Consider the following 20596-nt stretch of genomic DNA (forward strand, 5'->3'; position numbering starts at 1 on the left):
GTTGCCTTTAGTAACAGATAATACAAGTATCCAAATAAACTCATAGGCCTTTCATAATCCTGCCCCTGTCAATTACACTTCCTGGTTGATAGGAAGACAAAAGCAACAAGCCAATCTTTCCCTGATGTTTCTTTCTTATTTTGATGATTAACGCAAGCATACCAGACAGCTCTTTTTTTACAATCAGTTTGTTTACCAACTCATAGAAGTATTAGAAGAAGAAAATGGACTACCTCAAAATGGAGATGGCCTCGATGGCGCAGCCCATTCTCTCACAGGCACCATAATGGGACCGATACAATGATGAGTTGTCTATCTAAGTCTATGAGAACACATGACGTACCAGAATCCCCTGCAGCATCTCCTGCCTGTGGGTCATTTGGGTTTGGAGCGGCATTGGCTGGAGGGTTATAGTGAATAACAAGGCTCACCGTGGCCTGGAAGGTGAATAATTGGTGGAATCAATCAATCATCTCATCAAAATGTGCTGATATCAAAATTCTAAATGGAAAATTGCATGAGATTTTTGGTGCTGATGTGGTTATTGTAGTTAAGCTAATACTAATATAATGTAATGAATTACAATGGGATAATGAGGACTGCAGGTGTTTCAATTTCAGCTGATTGCATGATTATTTTGCCCATATCCCTGGTAGCTGGTGAGTAGCGGCAATCTCCATTAGTAAATAGTGAACAACTTACCCCAATAGCCTGTCCCTTTTCATTGACAAGAGCCAGATCTTTAAATGGAAAGGATTTGACTTGACCAGTTGCAAGGTCTTTCAGTGAGATTTTTGCAGAGCCGAGAAACCTACAAAACAAGGGTAAACTTTCAGATATGGCTAGCTGTAAAAACAAATAAAGCATTCCTACTATACAAAGGTGAGGTATGAAATTCATTTTGATAATGTGTCTTTGATTAAACATCAAGTGCATGTAATAAATTAAAATACTGCAACAATATCCTTATCAGTAGAGTTCTTGAGAGCGGCGATTTGGCCACTAGCCAACTGAATCAACTACAGTGCCTATAGAAACCCCCCTTGGATTTCTTCAAATTTTATTGCGTTACAAAGTGGGATTAAAATTGATTTGTAATTTTTCAATGTTCTACACAAAATACTCTAATGTCAATGAGTAATGAAACAAAGTATTCACCCCCTGAGTCATTACATGTTAGAAACACCTTTGGCAGCGATTACAGCAGTGAGTCTTCTTGGGTAAGTCTCATAAGCACTTTGCACACCTGTATTGTGCAATATATTCACCCATTATTATTTTCAAAATTCTTCATGCTCTGTCAAGGTGTTGGGGATCATTGCTAGACAGCAATTTTTAAGCCTTGCCATAGATTTTCAAGCAGATTTAAGTCAAAACTGTAACTTGGCCATTCAGGAACATTCACTGTCATCTTGGTAAGCATCTCCAGCGTAGATTTGGCCTTGTGTTGTAGGTTATTGTCCTGCTGAAAGGTGAATTCCTCTCCAACTGTCTGGTGTAAAGCAGACTGAAGCCGGTTTTCCTCTAGGATTTTGCCTGTGCTTAGCTCCATCCCGTTTCTTTTCATCCTGAAAAACTCCCCAGGTCTTTGCCGATGTCAAGCATACCAATACCATGATGCAGCCACAACCATGCTTGAAAATAAGGAGGCAGTTAGTTACTCAGTGATGTGTTGTGTTGGATTTGCCCCAAACATAAAGCTTTGCATTTAGGCCATGAAGTGTATTCCTTTGCTGTGTTTTTGTTGCACTTTTACTTTAGTGTCTTGTTGCGTACAGGATGCATGTTTTAGAATATTTTTATTCAGTATATATTTTTTCTTCTTTTCACTCTGTCATTCAGTTCATTATGGTGGAGTCATTACAATGTTGTTGATCCATCCTCAGTTTTCTCCCATCACAGCCATTGAACTCTGTAGCTGTTTTAAAATCACCAATGGCCCCTAAGCAGTTTCCTTCCTCTCCTGCAGCTCAGTTCAGAAGGACGACTGCATCTTTTGATGTTTCTGGGTGGTTTAATACATCATCCACAGTATAATTATTAACTTGACCATGCTTAAAGATATTCAATGTCTGATTTTGTCACGATCGTCGGGAACAGAGGACCAAGGCGCAGCGTTGAATGCAAACATACTTATTTATTGAAAGCTAACACGAACGATAACGTGACGTCCTTAGATCAAACACAACCTACTTGGAACAAGATCCCACAACCACTGTGGGAAAACAGCCTGTCTAAATGTGGTTCCCAATCAGAGACAACCAGCAACAGCTGACACTCGTTGCCTCTGATTGAGAACCACACTGGCCAACATAGAAATACTTAACCTAGAATGGAAAACGCATGAAAACTCACACCCTGGCTCAACATACTAGAGTCCCCAGAGCCAGGGCGTGACAGGTTTGTTATTGTTACCCATCTACCAATCACTGTCCTTCTTTATGAGGCTTTCGAAAAGCTTCCTGGTCTTTGTAGTTGAATCTGGGCTTGAAATTCAATACTTGACTGAGGGACCTTACAGATGTTGTATGTATGGGGGACAGATCAAGCCCTATTATTTCAGACGGAGTGAGTCCATGTAACTTATAATGTGATTTGTTAAGCCAGATTTTACATCTGAAAAATGTAGGCTTTCCTAAACAAAGGGACTGAATACTTATGCAACGACTATATTTTAGTTATTACATTTTTATTAATTTGTAAAAATGTGTAGAATTTTCTTTTCACTTTGACATTACGGAGTATTTTGTGTAGCTCAATGACACAAAAATTTCAATTAAATCTATTTCAATCCCAGTTTGTAACGTAACAAAATGTGAAAGAAGTTCAAGGGGGTGTAGACTTTCTATAGGCACTGAATGAGAGTGCTGACCATAATGATCTTTGATGCTATCAAATATGGAAGTATGAAGATTGTGATACATCAGGCTACTGACTCAGGCCATCATTGTAAATAAGAATTTGTGCTTAATTGACTCACCTGCATAAATAAAGGTTAAATAAATAAAATACAACTTCTTTATTTAAGAATAGAGATTACATCTAGTCATGAGTGCAGTGAGCAGATGATGACAGAAAAGCCTTCTGTGTGCTCAGTGATGTCACCATGAGAAAAGGCATTGGGGTGGCCTCCTCCCAAAGTTAACAAACACACCCAGTCAAACACACCCACAAAGAACAGGAACCTGGCATCACACAGGAGCAATCAAATAGAGATTTCATCAAGGTATATCAAAATATTTACTAGTAAGCTTTGCTCTCCAGATTGGGCTGGTGGAAGGAGCTATAGGAGGAAGGGCTCGTTGTAAAGACTGGACTGGAATCAGTGGAACGGTATCAAACAATGGAAACCACATGTTTGACTCTATTCCATTTATTCCACTCCAGCCATTACAATAACCCCGCCCTCCTATAGCTCCTCCCACCAGCACAATCTGAAGTTTGATAGTTTGATCTAACTTGCCTTCCCACATCACCTATGTACTGTATGCACAAACGATGTTGGGTGGCAGGTAGCTTAGTGGTTAAGAGCGTTAAGCTAGTAACTGAAAGGTTTCTGGTTTGATTCCCCGTGCCGACTAGGTGAACATTTTCTCAATGTGCCCTTGAGCAAGGCACTTAACCCTAATTGCGCCTGTATGTCGCTCTGGATAAGAGCGTCTGCTAAATGACTAAAATGTCAAATGTAATGTTACAACTTTTCCAAGGATTTTAATCTTTACCCTCCAATCATGAATAATGTTCATACAGATCCAGGTGGCTAGTGTTAATAATGTAATTTCTCATTTGTTTTACTTTACAATTTATCTCTACTGGTCACTCTGCTCATTGGGAATATTACATTCCCCAGGCAGTGTTCAGACATCTCTTCTACCTCTGGGAGGCTGAAACATGAATTCTATGGAGAGTGCAGGATAATAATTCAGAGGATGTTCTGCCCTTTCCTTGTGACAATAGTAACATTTCTGTGATATTAACAAAACAATCATCCCTGCAATACCTTCAGTCCAAAAAATATTTGTGGCCAATAGGGAGGGGTTAGTGAGTCAGTGAGCATTGCCATCTGTAGAATATGTTGGTTCTTGTCTGTTGCTAGGGTAACGCAGTTAGTAACAGACCACTATGGCGAAACGCTCTGGGATGTAATTATTGTCTAGGATTACAATGTCAGCCTCTCATAACATTATTTTCCTTCCTCCTTGCATTCCATGTTAACTGGTGTATGTCCGTCAGCCTGACATTTTCAGGTCATTAAATGCAGACAGGTGTGCCGACAGAACCCGATCTGCTTTTACCAAAGTGTGGAGTCATTCCACCCACTGACCATAATGTTTGCCAGCAGCCTTCCTATGTCAACCACAGTAGACATTTCCTTGTCGTAGCCATGTAATTTATGCTGCCCTGTTACATAGCATGAGTATTCAGGTATGTCAACACATAATGACATTGACCAACCATAAAGTCAGCATCTTTGACAAAAATGTCTTATTTGTGTGACTCTGTTAAACTAGCATATCTTTTTTGGGATCATTTGAGGAATTCCTGCCCAAATCTAATAAATCCAGAACCACAAGGTTAAACGTTTCTCTCCGAAGTTGCTAGGGTTACAAAGTACCATAACAGACCCTGTAAAACTATGTGAGAGAGGAGTCCCTACACTCCACCACATCATCAGAGTGTGTCAGACTAGGCTAACTCAATGGAAAGCTTTACACACATCATATGGCCTGCACTGATGCATGCATATACCTGACAAAACTTGAAAATCATACCCCCGATTTCAACTATGCTGAGTTGCAGAATGTAGCTAAGCTGCATTACATACATACAATTATAATACTTAGCAGACACTTTTATCCAAAGCAACTTACAGTCATGCATGCACATATTTTAAGTATGGGTGGTCCAAGGAATCAAACCCACTATCCTGGCGTAGCAAGCGCCATGCTCTACCAACTGAGCTACAGAGGACCACAGACAGGTAGATTCACAGACATGATCATTTTACTGAATTTATCTCACTAAAACCTGGACATTCTGTAACGTATATGTGTTGCCTTCATAACATACAAGGCTTTGACGATTTTAACATTTACATTTTACATTTACGTCATTTAACTTGCAAAACCTTGGAAACTTTTTCTGTGGTTATGTTTCCAGATTGTTACCATATATGTCTTTCCCTCTGTGAATGGAAAATACACAACATGTAAACTTTGGTCTCTATACATGTGGTCCTCTGTAGCTCAATGTGGTCCTCTGTAGCTCAATTGGTAGAGCATGGCGCTTGTAACGCCAGGGTAGTGGGTTCGATCCCCGGGACCACCCATACGTAAAAATGTATGCACACATGACTGTAAGTCGTTTTGGATAAAAGCATCTGCTAAATGGCATATTATTATTTATTATTTACATATTATAGTGGCCTGAGTTCTCACGACTTCTTCGTCCTCACTGAATACAATATTTTCCCTGTCAAGAAGTGCCATAAACTCATCCCAACAGAACAAACAGGTATTTATTGTTGCCTAAGGCGGATCACCTCTCCCACTCACTGCATGCAAGTCTGAGCATGGCAAGTAGGGTGTGGGAGTTACATTTTAAGCCAACAATGTGGTCTCCTGAAAGAGTGGTTATGCTAACTTACTTTCCCATGAACATTATCCCTAGAATCCATTGCACTACTCTCAGTAAAAGCCTTGTTATTTAACTCTGAAACCGTTTCGATACTGCAGTTGACTCTTTCCCTTTGGGGTTAATTTGCAGGAGGTTGGTTTAATCTAATGACCACCTTCAGCAACATTGAACCGATTAAGTCAGAGATTTTGTAAGAAGTCCTGCCACCTCTTGTAATCACACTGCAGACTAGACAGCTCTGTGCAACTTCATTTAGAGGACGTCTCTGCTCTGTTTAAATGAGGTGAGGCAAACTGGGTTTCTCGCTCTCCTAAATACCCCTATTAATGCTGGTGTGTTAGGATGAAGTGTATGTCTGGGCCACTTACTTATCTTTTCCAATAGTTTCGTAGTCTTTCACAATCACATCAATGTAAGATGAGGAATCAAGCACAGAACCCTTCAAATCAAACTCAAGGACCTGTAATCAAACATGACATTTCTTAATTATCAATCAGTGGCACTGCCACCGCCAAGGCCTTGAGGTACACATGACACAAATTATATTATTAAGCCTATTAGAGAATGCCAGTATTATACAGACGCCTACAATATCACACCCACACTATCAGGGTTGTAGCTATTTCAAGTGTATCTAGTCTTCTTTTGGTAATACAACTTTCCCAAGGACAAATAGTCTGAACAGATAACAAAGTACTTACTTCATTCCAAACTGGGTTGACTTCACTGTCAATTGTTTTGGTTTTCTTTTTTTCATCTGAAAGTAAAAATGGTTGACTTTTTCACTTATTTCAGTCACCTTTTACAGTTGCTAAGAATTCATTAAATTCTTAGCAACTTCTAATTTACAGGGTAGAGTGGATGTCAATGCAGTCAATATGATAACTCGGGTAATATTGAATTGATACACTCATCAATTTAGGTCCAATGAAAAGTTATTGCCTACTTCAAAGGAATACATCCTGATTCAACCAATCAATAGGTTACATCATCATCATTCTGCATCTGACAACCTGTGTTTTTTCTCAATTAATGAACACGTTATTATGACATTTCTGTACAGCCTTTTCTGTAACGTGATGGAGATACAATAAAGTAGCCCATCAGAGTTGTGGATCAAGATACAGAAAGATAATCGTTGGGAAATAAAAAGTAAGTGCACTTCCTTACCTTTAAAAATAATAGATGCTACGGGATCTGGAGTACTTCCAAGTTTACTTTTAGGCAGACCTTTAGCAGATTCTACCACAACACGCAACATTATGATAATCACTAACAGGAATCAGTATTGCTCTGTAATGACTATAAAAACCGAATCGCGTGCAACACCATCAACTCCCCATCACTAAAGCCAACTGCATAATTTGAGGAAATAGCTCCCGTGTTTAATTTAGGAAAATAAGGGTGGGTGTGGATTTCTTTGGTAATGGCAATGTGCTGCCATCCTGTGTATGTGTTGACAGAGGATGACAGAGGACGAAAATAGTGGTTCAGTGAAAGATGGATAAGACGGTAGAAAGTTGACTAATTGCATGGTGCTATTAAAGCAGGATAGTGATGCATTGATAGGACCAAAATAAATATGGACTTAGCAAATCGTATTTTCCATTCATATTAATTTCTGTTCCATGACATGTTTATTGGTGCTCTGTTTTTGGTCTGAGCAATAACAGTACTCTGTCTCCATCTAGTGGTGGTTGATTAAAAAAAGGAGTGTCGCGTCATCCAACAACCGGATATGACGCCTGACGCGCTGCATTCAAACTTGTTTTGAACTAGGAAGCAAGAAAGTGTCCGTTTCATTCTCATAAGTCAAACATCCTAGATTGTTGTTTCGGAAATAGAGGTCTACATTGTGAGTTATATTTTCTAAATATTTAAAGATGCATCCATACATGTTTTATTAACAGTAGAAAATAGTTTGGGTGGAACGAACAAACGCTTAGCTAGCTAAATAAGGACGGATTGCTGGCTAGCTGTGTTGTTAGCCAGACAGGCACCTACTGTACAGTATTTAACGTAGCTAACGTTACTAGCTAACTAGCATTCGCCACAAACTCGAAGAAACATATATAGCCAACAATCTAGCAGATTATCTGTATCTTTTTGGTAAGATGATGTTGTAGTTATGTCATTCAGTTGTGAAATTATGGAGCTTTTTTTTTCTTTCAGTTAGGCATGTTCTTCTGTTTTGGGCTTGAGTTTGTTTTGTGTTTGGCATGCAATTTCAACGACTAACGTTAGCTAGGCCTCACTGCAGGTGCTAAATTAATTGCATTTATGCCTAATGAAATAAACAAACGTGAGTATTGCCTATTATATTTACTACCTAGATGTATTTAGCTTTGATTGAAAATGTGCAATTGAATGAGATGCGAGTGATTTTAATTGTTATACATTGACATCAAACTTCAACATTGTTTTTCTAGGTAACACGCCAGACATGGCATCAAAAAGCACCAAGGAGACCATTGTCAACAAGTTAGGCTTTAAATCCAGTGTCTCAAAGCAAGCAGAAGTGGAAATGGACAGACTCAGGAAGGAGAATGCTCAACTGAAGAAGCAGATGGATGAAATATCTAAACGAACGGCGAGGCCACCAGACTCAGACAAGAGCAAACTGCTAGAGGTAACTAGCTAGCAAAATGACAAAGCATAGTAGCTTGTGTAAAAAGAGACTATTGTGAGATGCTTAGGCTAACTAGTATTGCCAGCCCAATTATTATTATAAAGTTATAAAGTCAAAATGTAATGGGGTTGATACAGTATTATTATACAGTAGTGATGAGGGAGCCTACATCCATAAACAGAAAAGATGTCAAACCAAAACAACCATTGCACTCAACACATTCATAAACTTGTTGTGACCATCAATCACTTTCACTTTCACCATGTGGCTTTTGGTCTGTGGGTTTAGCACCCTTGCCTTTTTAAATTGTCTTGATGGAGTTGTGATAATATAAAGATGAGTCATGTTCAATTAAGAAAAATTCACTATCAAATGTAATTCAATTCATACACATTTTGCAATTGATTGCAGAGGATTCTGTCTCTGGAGACGTTGAGGGAGAGGAACACTCAGCAGCTGCTGGCTAAGGACAAGGAGCTGGAGACTCTGAGACAACAGCTGAGTTCCAGTGGGGGAGAGGTGGTGGCATCGCTCCAGTCTCAGCTGAACCAGGGGAGGAGAGAGGCCGAGCACAGAGAGAAACTCTTCCAGTCCCTCTCGGAGGAGACCGGGAACCTGAAGAACAAGTTGGTGGCGGTGTCTGCAAGGTGTCAGGCGCTGGAGGAACAGGATCCTGATTTCCAGGTTGGTGAGCTGAATCTTCAGGCTACTGAGGAGGCCTAGACGTTGTTCCATTGTGTTAAACTAGGATCAGTTATGGAGAGAATGTATGTGTGACAAGAAGACACTTCAAAGTTCACGCCCCTCCATATTCAAACATTGCCGTTTCCAGTATGAATGTTGTGGTTAGGCTGGTGGCATACCAATTTGTAAGTCGCTCTGGATAAGAGCGTCTGCTAAATGACGTAAATGTAAAAATTCCAAATCTCAAGGTGAAATATTATTTTTAAACTCTAGATGGCAGCCTTTGCTCTTTGAATGGCTCCTTCTCTGACATAATACTTGTTAACTCTCAGCTCAGGTGGCGTTAGTGCTGGGTTGCGTTAAGTACGGCGGAACGGTGTGCAACGATGAATTAAACCGAAACGGCACTGTACTGAACAACCAGTTGAAAAACGTTGTGATTATGGTGGCCTACAGGGCAATTACCATATGGTGTGCTGCAAGAGTTTTGCGTTTTTAGATGGTCACACCTATATTGATCAGGCCACAACACCAAACGGAAGCAAACTTACCTCAAAGGCTGTTGACGAACGGTGCACATAGTTTTGGGGAAGCGTGTTGTTCAGTACAAACTGTCACTCAACGTAGCAAATGTTGAAGCGATCTGAACGCACCCCAGGGCTACTCAACAATATTCTTATGGGGGCCACATTGCAGGGGGGCCAGACATTTTCGACATGCGATTATTCTTCCGAAGAAATGTATGAAAAACAACACACGCACACACACCATTATAAAGCACTTAAATGTGGCTAAAAGTAATTAGGTCATTTTTAAAATCCTCTGAAAACAAAGGATTTTATTTTTGCTGCCCTAACACACAGATGGTGATAACATGGACCAGCAAGCTATTTGATTCTCTATTTTAGGGGGGGGTGGGGGGAAGTAGCCTATGCTTTGAATGAATTTTCCCCAGTCATTAGTTCATTGTTCTCACGCCCTTCTAACATTTCCTGCACGACTTCGTAGAGAGAAACAGAAGGCATGTACGTGTCCCTGAGAGTCTTAGCTTTCAGGAATGATGTTAGCTTATTGCACACTGTTCACACACTAGAGTCAAATTCATAGGAAGGTTTTTTTTTTTTGCTGAAGCTGCTAGAAACCACACTAATAGGCCTTGTCATTTTGGCAATAAACGTCTGATTTCCGTCTCCAGATTTTTGATTAATGTTCAGAATTGATCAAGGGGCCAGTCTAAATTGATTAAAGGGCCGGATCTGGCCCGCAGCCGCCAGTTGAATGGGCTCTGGCAGCATTTCCTATTTATCATCTTTGATGATTCAATTATGACATTTCATTCCGATTTCTTATCTAGCCAGTCGTCTAAGTGTCATATTTCTAAGAGTGAGAATGACGAGTTAGCCATTTTATGATTACAGAGCTTCACAAACATTAATTGTTTAACCTTTTGAACTCTCTTTGATCACACTACCAGACGAGTATGACAGAGCCTTCCCTCTGATAAAATGAGTTTTTCCTCAATTTAATAATTTAAAGTTATTTACCAGTAGTCTTATTCATAGAGAGAGAACTAGTTTTATTATCTGTATGCCCTAATCCGTCTCCAACTTTCAAATAACCATGAGGTCATGTTCAAGGAAATCCACCTCCCGACAGGCCCTCATCACCGGGGGCATTACCCTCCTGTACATAACCCCCACCCCATATGTTCAGTCATAGAGGATGGGCAAAGTTGACAAACGTATGATCCCAGTCCCTTTAAGGGCCTGAGCTGACCAATAGGCCTTACTGCGGCTCAACCTTGAGACGCCCTGCCTCTTTAGGTCATAGGTATCAGTTTGCTGTGTCATACCCAGGGGATCAGACGTCAACCTCTGGGTCAACTTTAACATTATTATTATGATGAGATGGACCTGGCGTCGCTCTCGAGGGATTGCAGAATGAAGGCAGCCTCTCCAGGGATAGTTGGTCAAGGCCTAGGTGTTATGGGGGATATATTCCAGCCAGGCTTACTATGACTAGGCTGCCGCTGCCAAGAGGTGGCTGGGTCACTGACTGGTTAAAGGACACACTAGGCGTTATATTATTGTATGCAGTACTTACCTTGAGGCGGCTTTGCATTTAGCTGGGCTTACAGCCCTTTTTTATGATTTGATTATGTCCTCTTTAAAGGCCCAGTGTGGTCAAAAACGTGATTTTCCTGTGTTTTATATATGTTTCCACACACTGAGGTTGGAATAATACTGTGAAATTGTGAAAATTATGATTATGCCCTTTTAGTGTAAGAGCTGTTTGAAAAGACCGCCTGAAATTTCAGCCTGTTTTGGTGGGGTGGAGTTTTGTCCTGCATGTTGACATCACCAGGTGGTAAATTAGTTAATAGACCAATAATAAAGTATTCCAAACCACTCTGCCAATAACAGCTAGTTTTCAGTTTTCCCTTCCCCACTCAGACCATTCCCAGACATTCCTAGCACAATTCTTGCTTGAGAAATTGCTCTTTGCTAAGAAGCTATTTTTGTTTAATTTTTGACCATTTTAATTGAATACAATCACAGTACGGTACTTAATTGTTACCCAGAAATGATGTGATATACAGATAAAAACGTCTGCATTAGACTTTTTAAGTAAAGCATCCAAGACTCGTCTCCCACAGACCCACATAGAACAGACCATGTCTTCACGTAGAAAGTGATTGTATCTGTTGTGTTCACCTATGCAATTGTTTTGATATATTCTAATACCTGTGTTTCTATACTGTTTGATAGAATGGCCAGGTCCCCTCTGGTGAGGTTGCAATAGTTCAGGATCACCTGAGAGATGTGAGTTGAATAATTTGTCAAGATTAAAATGGCCATTTTCTTTTCGTCTTTGTCTGCTCAAAAATCGTAGTGCGTTGTGTGGAAAACTGTATCATCTAACCCTTACCCTTGTGTGTTTTTCCTGGGTTACGAAAGGCTTTGGAGAAGAACCAACAGTGGATGGTTTATGACCAGCAGCGAGAGGCCTATGTCAAGGCAGTCCTGGCCAGAACTCTTGAGTTGGAGCAGCAACTAAATCAAGCCAACCAAGCACTCCAACAACAACACAAAGAAGGCAATTCAGCCGGTAAAAAAACAGGGCGTCTGAGCCTACAGTGCAGTGTGGGATTTGGCACTCGTTTGCTGTTAAGAGTAAATCCACCGTTAAAAATCGGCAGATCCCACAATGTTCTCCGCATTATAAAGGTTGATTTCACACATTTTTTCCCCATGTGGTTAAAATAATTATCCTCTAGGCTAACGCTTGTTAGTCTGTGAATACAAAAGTACTTAATTGGGGGGAGGGAGGGGTTCTACTAAGCTAACATATGGAATTGTTTTAAGATAGTCATAGCGCTGACCATTTAGCTATTTGATTTAGAATTTTAGGATCCTTTTATGTCTCCCCCAAAAATATATAAAAAATATTTGATGAAACATTGAATTTGGCCTTACTGCTATTAGCCCATAGAAATGCATTGAATACCAGATTCATACATGGAAAAACAGATAGTAAAAAAATCTAAAGGAAGTTTGTTTTGAAGTGTCTGTCCTATATCTAAGAGATATAAGGAAGATCAGGAAACTATTTTTATTTTTTTACACTTATTTAACCCCTTATTTTAGGCACTAAACTATATATACACTACCATTCAAAAGTTTGGGGTCCCTTAAAAAATTCCTTGTTTTTCGAAAGAAAAGCAATTTTTTGTACCATTAAAATAACATCAAATTGATCAGAAATACAGTGTAGACATTGTTAATGTTGTAAATGGCTATTGTAGCTAGAAACGGCTGATTAAAAAAAAAAAAAAAAAAAAAAAAGGAATATCTACATAGGCGTACAGAGGCCCGTTATCAGCAACCATCAGTCCTGTGTTCCAATGGCACGTTGTGTTTGCTAATCCAAGTTTATCATTTTAAAAGGCTAATTGATCATTAGAAAACCCTTTTGCAATTATGTTAGCACAGCTGAAAACGGGTGTTTTGCGGGTACTATTTAATGAAGCTGCCAGTTGAGGACCTGTGAGGCGCCTGTTTCTCAAACTAGACACCAATGTATTTGTCCTCTTGCTCAGTTGTGCACCGGGGCCTCCCACTCCTCTTTCTATTCTGGTTAGAGCCAGTTTGCGCTGTTCTGTGAAGGGAGTAGTACACAGCGTTGTACGAGATCTTCAGTTTCTTGGCAATTTCTCACATGGAATAGCCTTAATTTCTCAGAAAAAGAATAGACTGACGAGTTTCAAAAGAAAGTTCTTTTTTCTGGCCATTTTGAGCCTGTAATCGAACCCACAATTGCTGATGCTCCAGATACTAGTCTCAAGAAGGCCAGTTTTATTGCTTCTTTAGTCAGCACAACAGTTTTCAGCTGTGCTAACATAATTGCAAAAGGGTTTTCTAATGATCAATTAGCCTTTTAAAATGATAAACTTGGATTAGCAAACACAACGTGCCATTGGAACACAGGACTGATGGTTACTGATAATGGGCCTCTGTACGGCTATGTAGATATTCCATAAAAAATCAGCCATTTCCAGCTACAATAGCCATTTACAACATGTCTACACTGTATTTCTGATCAATTTGATGTTATTTTAATGACCCCAAAATTTTGAACGGTGGTGTATACTTCCATTCATTTTTTAAAACTGGTACCAGGCTGCCTTCAGGTTTGGCTTGTGGGCGTCCTAGAGCAAAACAACCGACATGTTCGTGAGAGACTCACCTTTCCATAGAGGGTCATATTAGTGTGTAGCCCAAACCGTTCGGACGCTACAGACAGAAGTTGGCAGAAGGGCGGTACCGACTTCAGACGAAGCCCGTGACGCTTGTGGGGGTCGTAGACCTTCCATCGCAGATGCCGAAAGCTGCCATTGGCGGATGCGGTGGATTGAGACGCAGGCCTTGCAAAAAAACAGATGGATTTTGATGGGGATTTTGTATTATGCTGATTTAGATTTCCGCGAGGACACAGAAATTGACTCAAGCTTATAATTAGCCGTTACAAATTAGTTCTAATTAGCTATTACAATGGTAAAGCATAGTCTGCTTGGCAAACAGTACTTCCTAGTGACCCATTCATAATAATAGTAATAATAATAATATGCCATTTAGCAGACACTTTTATCCAAAGCGACTTAGTCATGTGTGCATACATTTTTACGTATGGGTGGTCCCGGGGATCGAACCCACTACCCTGGCGTTACAAGCGCCATGCTCTACCAATTGAGCTACAGAGGACCATAAGTGTTGCATAGAGGATCGTATTATATTGTAACCCTGCTTAATTTTCCCCAGCACCGGAGAAGTCTTCCTCCCAGCTGCAGGAGTACTACGACAAGCTTCTGCTGCAAGCCAAGCGGGATGTGGAGGCCCACAAGGAGGCGGCGGCGCGGGCCCAGGGGAGGTACGAGGAGCGCTGCAGGGAGGTGGCCGAGGCCCGGGAACAGCTCCAGGCCGAGCGCCTCAGCAGCAGACACACAGTTAGCGAGGAGAGGAAGTGCTCGGCCGACCGCACCGACAGGATGCGGTCCGAGCTGGACAGCATGGACGCCAGGCTGGAGGAGGAGAGGAAGAGGTGTGCTGAGCTGCTGCTGCAGGTACTGTTCCACACCAGGGAGAAACTTTATGCAGTTTTATTACGCAGCTTTGGTTGACCAGTTTGAGTTGATTTATAAAGCGTTCTCTTTTGCAACCACGGCCTGTGGAAGAGTTGCTGGGGAAAGGTTGGTGTTTAAATGAGTCAGGTTGTATCTCGTCGAATATCTATACCTATCTAACAACAGTTCAATCTAGCAGTTCAAGATAGTTGGGGATTAAATACAAATGTTCTGTGTCGAACCATATTTACCCCCCGGAGAAGGGGGTTCGATCTTTGTCTCTCAGCCACTTTCCTGTCTATGCTCGTTCTTCTTCGCACCTTCTACACGTTCCCACTGTTCTTTCAATATAAATAGTAATACTGAACGTAGATCAGACCTTCAATTTCCTTTTAAGACAAAATAGTGTTTTCTGTTCAGGTGAATCTACTCCAGAAATCTCTGTTAAACCAAAACGAGGAACAGAAGAGAGTTGGCATACTGGAGCAGCAGGTATGTAGGTAGTTTATTATCTACGCATGGTCACTTTACCCCTACCTACATGTACAAGTTACCTCAACTAACCTGGACCCCCGCACATTGACTCGCTACCGGCACCCCTGTATATAGCCTCGTTATTGTTATTTTATTTAGTAAATATTTTCTTCACTATATTTCTTGAACTGCATTGTTGGTTAAGGGCTTGTAAGTAAGCATTTCACGGTAAGGTCTACACCTGTTGTATTCGGCGCATGTGACAAATAAAATGTGATTTGATTTTTGTATTGGCAACCAAAACCATTCCTGACTCTAGATTGTGAAATACTCAGTTATATAACATCTCTTATTAATACAACATCCAAGATCTCTGCAGTGCTCTCTTGATTTGCTGTTGTCTATTACCCCCAGATCCAGCTGTCTGCCAAAGAATTTGAGAACGAGAAACTTGATCGGCAGAGTTTACAGCATCAGTTGCACAATGTCCTGAAAGAGCTGCGCAAGGCTCGGGACCAAATCACAAGACTGGAATCCAGCCATCAAGTAAGCATTGCGAAATATTGCAGTACACTTCAATTATTTTGACATTTCTACTTTTAAATTGTGTTGTCATGAATACCTTTGCTGTCTTCAGATAAGCAACTGTGCACCAATTGATAGGTTTCTATGTATTTTCAATTTCAAAAACAGCAGAGAGGGTCTCGTTTCTCTGAGCCAAGTTCTTACAACAAGCTGGAGTTTGATAGGCTGTCCATTGAGGATCCCATCCCCACCTCGCCCTCCAAAAACCTCCTGGACGAGAGTTTCCTGGAGTGTCCAAAGTGCAGAGCCCCATACACCACCAGTCAACACAGAGAACTGCTGGCCCACCTTGACTACTGTTTCGCTTGAACAGCCAATAGGGATTTAACAAGGGAGTACATCTGGCCAGTCTCGGTCTTGCTTTTGTCTTTAAGATATTGTTTTTATATAATCTTAGAAGAGGAAGTCAATTTGGTTTGTGTTTATGCTCATTTTTTACATGACAAAATGTTTCTTTCTTGCCTTGTTTTAAAAGAAATCAGTGACCTATTTTTGATTGACAAGAATAAACTATTTAGATTTTTTTATCTTTTTTGTGTGATTTAAAATCTTTTGTGGATAGTTTTGATATAGAACTTACGTAAGACAATATTATTTATGGGTTTTTTTTCTGCTTTTTCTTTTTAGGTTTCTATTTGTTTTGAACAAATTGGGCTACCTAAATCTGATTAGAACATGAAACAAGTGTTCACCACATAGTTTCTTTATTTTTTCAGTTCTACCTTGTCTCTCTATAAGCATTGTTTGCATTCATGAGGTGTATTCCATCAGTGTTAAAGGCCCAGTGCAGTCAATTCAGTTTTTCATGTGTTTTGAATCATGTTGGTACAACAGCTGAGGAAACTAACACTGTAAAAGTATGAAAAAATGTGACCAGTGGATTGATCCCCAAGCCACAATCCTAACTGTGTTTAATGCACCGCTTTAGTGTCCTCGACTCAGACCACTCGGACATTCCTATAAAAATTCTGGCTTGAGAATAGTTATATTTTTGACAATTTTAATGGACAACTATCACAGTAAGTTACTTTTTACCCAGAAATGACTTGATATTGAAATAATAATAAAAAGGCTGCACTGGGCAATGGTAAATGTATGAGTAAGGCCCACTTCCGCATCAGTTCTTACTTTGCAAACCAGTTCGAAAGAGATTGCATTAGTAAGTCCTTGCATTAAACTATTTAAGGCCAAGGATTAGCAAGGCTTCTCTTGGGTAGGGGAAAAAGAGGTTACGGTGTCTGTTCAAGGAATGTTACAACAAGGACTTAGCTGTGAGGTTACGACTGCAGAATACTCATATGGTTGGTTCCAAGCAGTGTGTTATGAATAATTCTAAGTTTGAGGCCTTTTTTTGGGGGGGGGGGGGGTTAGGGTTAGTGAAGCATAAATAATTGACCTTTTCCAGATAATTGGGTGTCTTTGTTTTTCATTTGATTCTATTTTTGTTTTGCCCTGTATCCGAAAGCTGTCTTTGCACTTTGTTATACACTGTACAAAAATGTGCAATAAAGATGATAGCCATTGTACTATCAACACAATCTTTGAGTAATTGTTGTCTGTTTGTCACAGTTGAATGGAAGCCATGTGGGACAATGCAGTTGTATGGATGGCAAACACACCTGATGACATTTGAAGCACAAAGTATAACTGAAACCATTGATGCCAATAATACAAAATAAACACTAGACTAGTACCATGTGTTTTTATTTTAAAAAGTCGTTCCAGACTACATTTACGTTTTAGCAGACGCTCTTATCCAGAGCGACTTACAGTTAGTGAGTGCATACATTTTCATACTGGCCCCCCATGGGAATCGAACCCACAACCCTGGCATTGCAAACGCGATGCTCTACTTACTGAGCTACATGGGATTACATCATACACGGGACTACATCATACAATGTCAATAAGTAAAGTATGCTATATCCTTCCTTATACATTCAGATACATATCATTTGCTTTGGTTGATTGGTGGCTTTGGTAACGGCGAAGTTCCCCAACTGCTGGAAGAGGCTGGCCAGTGACAGTGTTTTTTTTGGTTTATATTTACAGTTTATTGATATGTGGAATTCTACGTTCACGATATCCCTCTGACAAGTTCCAGATCAGCTGCTTTCACAGAAACCTGCAATGGAGGAATAAAACACGTTAGACCAGAAGTTGCACAATTGGTTTTTGCACAAAAATAAAGTATTACTTTTAATTACTAAATTGACTTATAACAAAGCTTACCAGTGTGTGAAACCCGTCTGTATTTGCCGAGGAAGCAGATCTCACTTTTCTTGTCGGTGACAATCTTCTGGTCCTCAGGCCTCAGGCCGTTGGGGTGACGGGAAAATATGAAAGAGTATCCGTCCAGGCAGGTGCCGTCCAGGTCAACCTCTCTGCAGGAGTAGTGGATGGCATAGTTGTCGTAGTCGGTGTCAATGACCCAGTGGTCATCGTCTATGTGGAGGAGAGAGGAGACAGAATCATAGCAATGGTTGGTTTGACAGCAGGCAGCTTCATCAATGGCATGCTATTATGTACAAATGAGGATTAGTCAAGTTATCATCAATGGGTGTAACTCAATGGAACATTCTGTACAACAATAGGAGATTTTAGTCTTCAGTTTGGCGTCTGTAGTCTTTCTTACTTCCAGACTGGAGGTATGCAGCAGCGCCCCAGTATCTCATCTTGAACTTGGCAGGGTCTGGAGTGTCCTCGAAGGTGCCGAACATGTTGGCACACATTTCCCAGTTGCTAAAGGGAGGAAAAGGGGAGGATAAAGGGAGGATAACGGGAGGATAAAGGGAGGAAAGGGGGAGGATAAAGGGAGAATAAAGGGAGGAAAGGGGGAGGATAAAGGGAGGAAAGGGGGAGGATAACGGGAGGAAAGGGGGAGCATAAAGGGAGGAAAGGGGAGGATAAAGGGAGGAAAGGAAAAGATAAAGGGAGAATAAAGGGAGGAAAGGGGGAGGATTAAGGGAGGATAAAGGGAGGAAAGGGGGAGGATAAAGGTAGGAAAGGGGGATGATAAAGGGAGGAAAGGGGAGGATAAAGGGAGGAAAAGGGGAGGATAAAGGGAGGAAAGAGGGAGGAAAGGGGGAGAATAAAGGGAGGAAAGGAGAGGATAAAGGGAGGAAAGGGGATGATAAAGGGAGGAAAGGGGGAGGATAAAGGGAGGATAAAGGGAGGAAAGGGGGAGGATAAAGGGAGGGAAGGGGAGGATAAAGGGAGGAAAGGTGGAGGATAAAGGGAGGAAGGGGGAGGAAGGGGGAGGATAAAGAGAGGAAAGGGGGAGGATAAAGGGAGGAAAGGGGAGGATAAAGAGAGGATAAAGGGAGGAAAGGGGGAGGATAAAGGGAGGAAAGGGGAGGATAAAGGGAGGAAAGGGGGAGGATAAAGGGAGGAAGGGGGAGGATAAAGGGAGGCAAGGGGAGGAAAAGAGAGGAAAGGGGGAGGATAAAGGGAGGCAAGGAGGAGGATAAAGGGAGGAAAGGGGAGGATAAAGGGAGGCAAGGAGGAGGATAAAGGGAGGAAAGGGGAGGATAAAGGGAGGAAAGGGGGGGATAAAGAGAGGCAATGAGGAGGATAAAGAGAGGAAAGGGGGAGGATAAAGGGAGGAAAGGGGATTATAAAGGGAGGAAAGGGGGGAGAAAAAAGGGAGGCAAGGAGGAGGATAAAGAGAGGAAAGGGGGAGGATAAAGGGGGGAAAGGGGATGATAAAGGGAGGAAAGGGGGAGGATAAAGGGAGGAAAGGGGGAAGATAAAGAGAGGATAAAGGGAGGAAAGGGGAGGATAAAGGGAGGGTAAATGGAGGAAAAAGGTAAAATAAGTAAGTTCAGTGAATGTGAATGCATGATGAATTTTAGGAGGTTTGAGAAACAATTTTGATCGTTTGGAAGTAAACAGAACTCACTTCAGGATGATAACTCTTCCCTGGGCAGTTGCAGTCATTTTGCCACTTCCATCTACTGAGAACTGAGCAACGATATTGTCCAGGAGGAACAGACCAACAGGATCTTTCTTGGCCACAGCATACCACCTACCAGTATACTGCAAGATGAAATGAGAGCTCTATCAATTTCTGCATAACATACAATTAATGAAATTCCAGTTCCATTCTACATTGAACATTCCAAGGCTGATAGATCAAATTGGACAAGAGCAGAGATACTTTATGGAAAGTGACATTTCGGAAATTAGAATTTTGTTCTTACCCTGCTTCTGTCGAAGTTCTGCATGACCTGAATGTTTGAAACCTGACAATCCTGTGCCCAGCATGTTGCCAGAACACAGAGGGCCACACAGATTCTTAGCATGTTGCCTTGTTGATGGATCTGTGGAAGACAGAGCCCAGAGTCATGAGAGAATATCACAACATCACAACCAGTACATCACATCTAGTCCATAAAAGAGCCATATCCCACTCCATTACAGCTTCAATCTAAAAAGGTTGAAAACGAATCAAAAAGATGAAAAGTGAGTAAAAACAGTAATTGATAGTAAAAACATAAGTAAATAAAAATAAAAGATCTGCCAGGAAAACCCCAAGCAGAGTACATGTAAAACCTTGCCATCCCTTCCCATGCAGAACATACCTTGTAAAGTCTGAGGTGCCTTAGATGTGCTGTTCCTGTACATACAGAGGTTTTTATAGTGTAGGGTCCTGCCACAGCCAGGGTTGGGTAAGAACAACAACAGATGTGAGACAGCCCCAACCAACAGCCTCCCCTCCAATTGGGAAAACATTACGTAACTCCAACTAAGACTCCCATTTAGTCCAGATGTCTTCTGCACATTTGACCCCAGTCCCAAAAATGTGTTTTTGCTGCCTTATGAAACATCTGTTGTGGGTAAAGGCAAGAGCATATCTGGAATACTATACATTATACATACTCGCTATGAATCACTAACTGTGAAATGTTTTGCTTCAGCAGTACGAGCCCCAGGTTAACGTCCAGATCCAGACTTTGAAATAAATG

General features: G+C 41.0%; 3 protein-coding genes across 8 annotated transcripts in view; 1 reads left to right on the plus strand and 2 right to left on the minus strand.

Annotated features, from left to right (window-relative positions):
- LOC121535267 (myoferlin) overlaps positions 1-7023 on the minus strand; it is a 24047-nt gene extending 17024 nt beyond the window's left edge. For 2 of the 3 annotated variants that reach the window (XM_041842279.2, XM_041842196.2), the window contains exons 1-5: positions 6808-7023; positions 6339-6394; positions 6006-6097; positions 703-811; positions 344-437 (exon numbers count right to left, since the gene is read on the minus strand). In XM_041842279.2, the coding sequence (XP_041698213.1) occupies positions 344-437; positions 703-811; positions 6006-6097; positions 6339-6394; positions 6808-6898 (442 nt within the window). In that variant the 5' untranslated portion in view covers positions 6899-7023. The remainder of the gene's footprint in view (positions 1-343; positions 438-702; positions 812-6005; positions 6098-6338; positions 6395-6807) is intronic. The other variant, XM_041842373.2, reaches the window with a different exon arrangement.
- Positions 6703-17755, plus strand: cep55l (centrosomal protein 55 like). 4 transcript variants are annotated; one of them, XM_041842795.2, is made up of 9 exons: positions 6703-6789; positions 8067-8266; positions 8678-8950; positions 11719-11772; positions 11908-12058; positions 14269-14570; positions 14991-15062; positions 15459-15590; positions 15738-17755. In XM_041842795.2, exons 2-9 carry the CDS (start codon positions 8081-8083, stop codon positions 15936-15938), a joined length of 1371 nt encoding a protein of 456 aa, XP_041698729.1. In that variant the 5' UTR covers positions 6703-6789; positions 8067-8080; the 3' UTR covers positions 15939-17755. The 4 variants fall into 4 exon arrangements, with proteins under 4 accessions (XP_041698729.1, XP_041698643.1, XP_045065208.1 ...); XM_041842709.2 differs by lacking the exon at positions 6703-6789 and adding an exon at positions 7409-7492; XM_045209273.1 differs by lacking the exon at positions 6703-6789 and adding an exon at positions 7527-7746.
- Positions 17318-20322, minus strand: LOC121535946 (retinol-binding protein 4-B). Its single transcript, XM_041843209.1, has 6 exons — positions 20213-20322; positions 19832-19951; positions 19531-19667; positions 18265-18371; positions 17862-18074; positions 17318-17754 (listed from the first exon to the last, which is right to left on the minus strand). Exons 2-6 carry the CDS (start codon positions 19931-19933, stop codon positions 17735-17737), a joined length of 579 nt encoding a protein of 192 aa, XP_041699143.1. The 5' UTR covers positions 19934-19951; positions 20213-20322; the 3' UTR covers positions 17318-17734.
- Positions 20323-20596: the final 274 nt, after the last annotated feature.

The sequence above is a fragment of the Coregonus clupeaformis genome, chromosome 1 (assembly GCF_020615455.1).
Source record: "Coregonus clupeaformis isolate EN_2021a chromosome 1, ASM2061545v1, whole genome shotgun sequence".
Classification (NCBI taxonomy): domain Eukaryota; kingdom Metazoa; phylum Chordata; class Actinopteri; order Salmoniformes; family Salmonidae; genus Coregonus; species Coregonus clupeaformis.

What these genes read in the sequence shown, in the direction of transcription:
- cep55l (XM_041842623.2), top strand. Translation starts at nt 7,918, where the DNA reads ATGCCTAATGAAATAAACAAAC. An exon ending in ACAAGAGCAAACTGCTAGAG is followed by an intron (nt 8,267 to 8,677) that starts GTAACTAGCTAG and finishes AATTGATTGCAG; the next exon opens with AGGATTCTGTCTCTGGAGAC. An exon ending in CAAAGAAGGCAATTCAGCCG is followed by an intron (nt 12,059 to 14,268) that starts GTAAAAAAACAG and finishes AATTTTCCCCAG; the next exon opens with CACCGGAGAAGTCTTCCTCC.
- LOC121535946 (XM_041843209.1), bottom strand. Translation starts at nt 19,933, where the DNA reads ATGCTAAGAATCTGTGTGGCCCTCTGTGTTCTGGCAACATGCTGGGCA. An exon ending in AGAACTTCGACAGAAGCAGG is followed by an intron (nt 19,668 to 19,831) that starts GTAAGAACAAAA and finishes TTCATCTTGCAG; the next exon opens with TATACTGGTAGGTGGTATGC. An exon ending in CAGACGGGTTTCACACACTG is followed by an intron (nt 17,755 to 17,861) that starts GTAAGCTTTGTT and finishes CCTCCATTGCAG; the next exon opens with GTTTCTGTGAAAGCAGCTGA.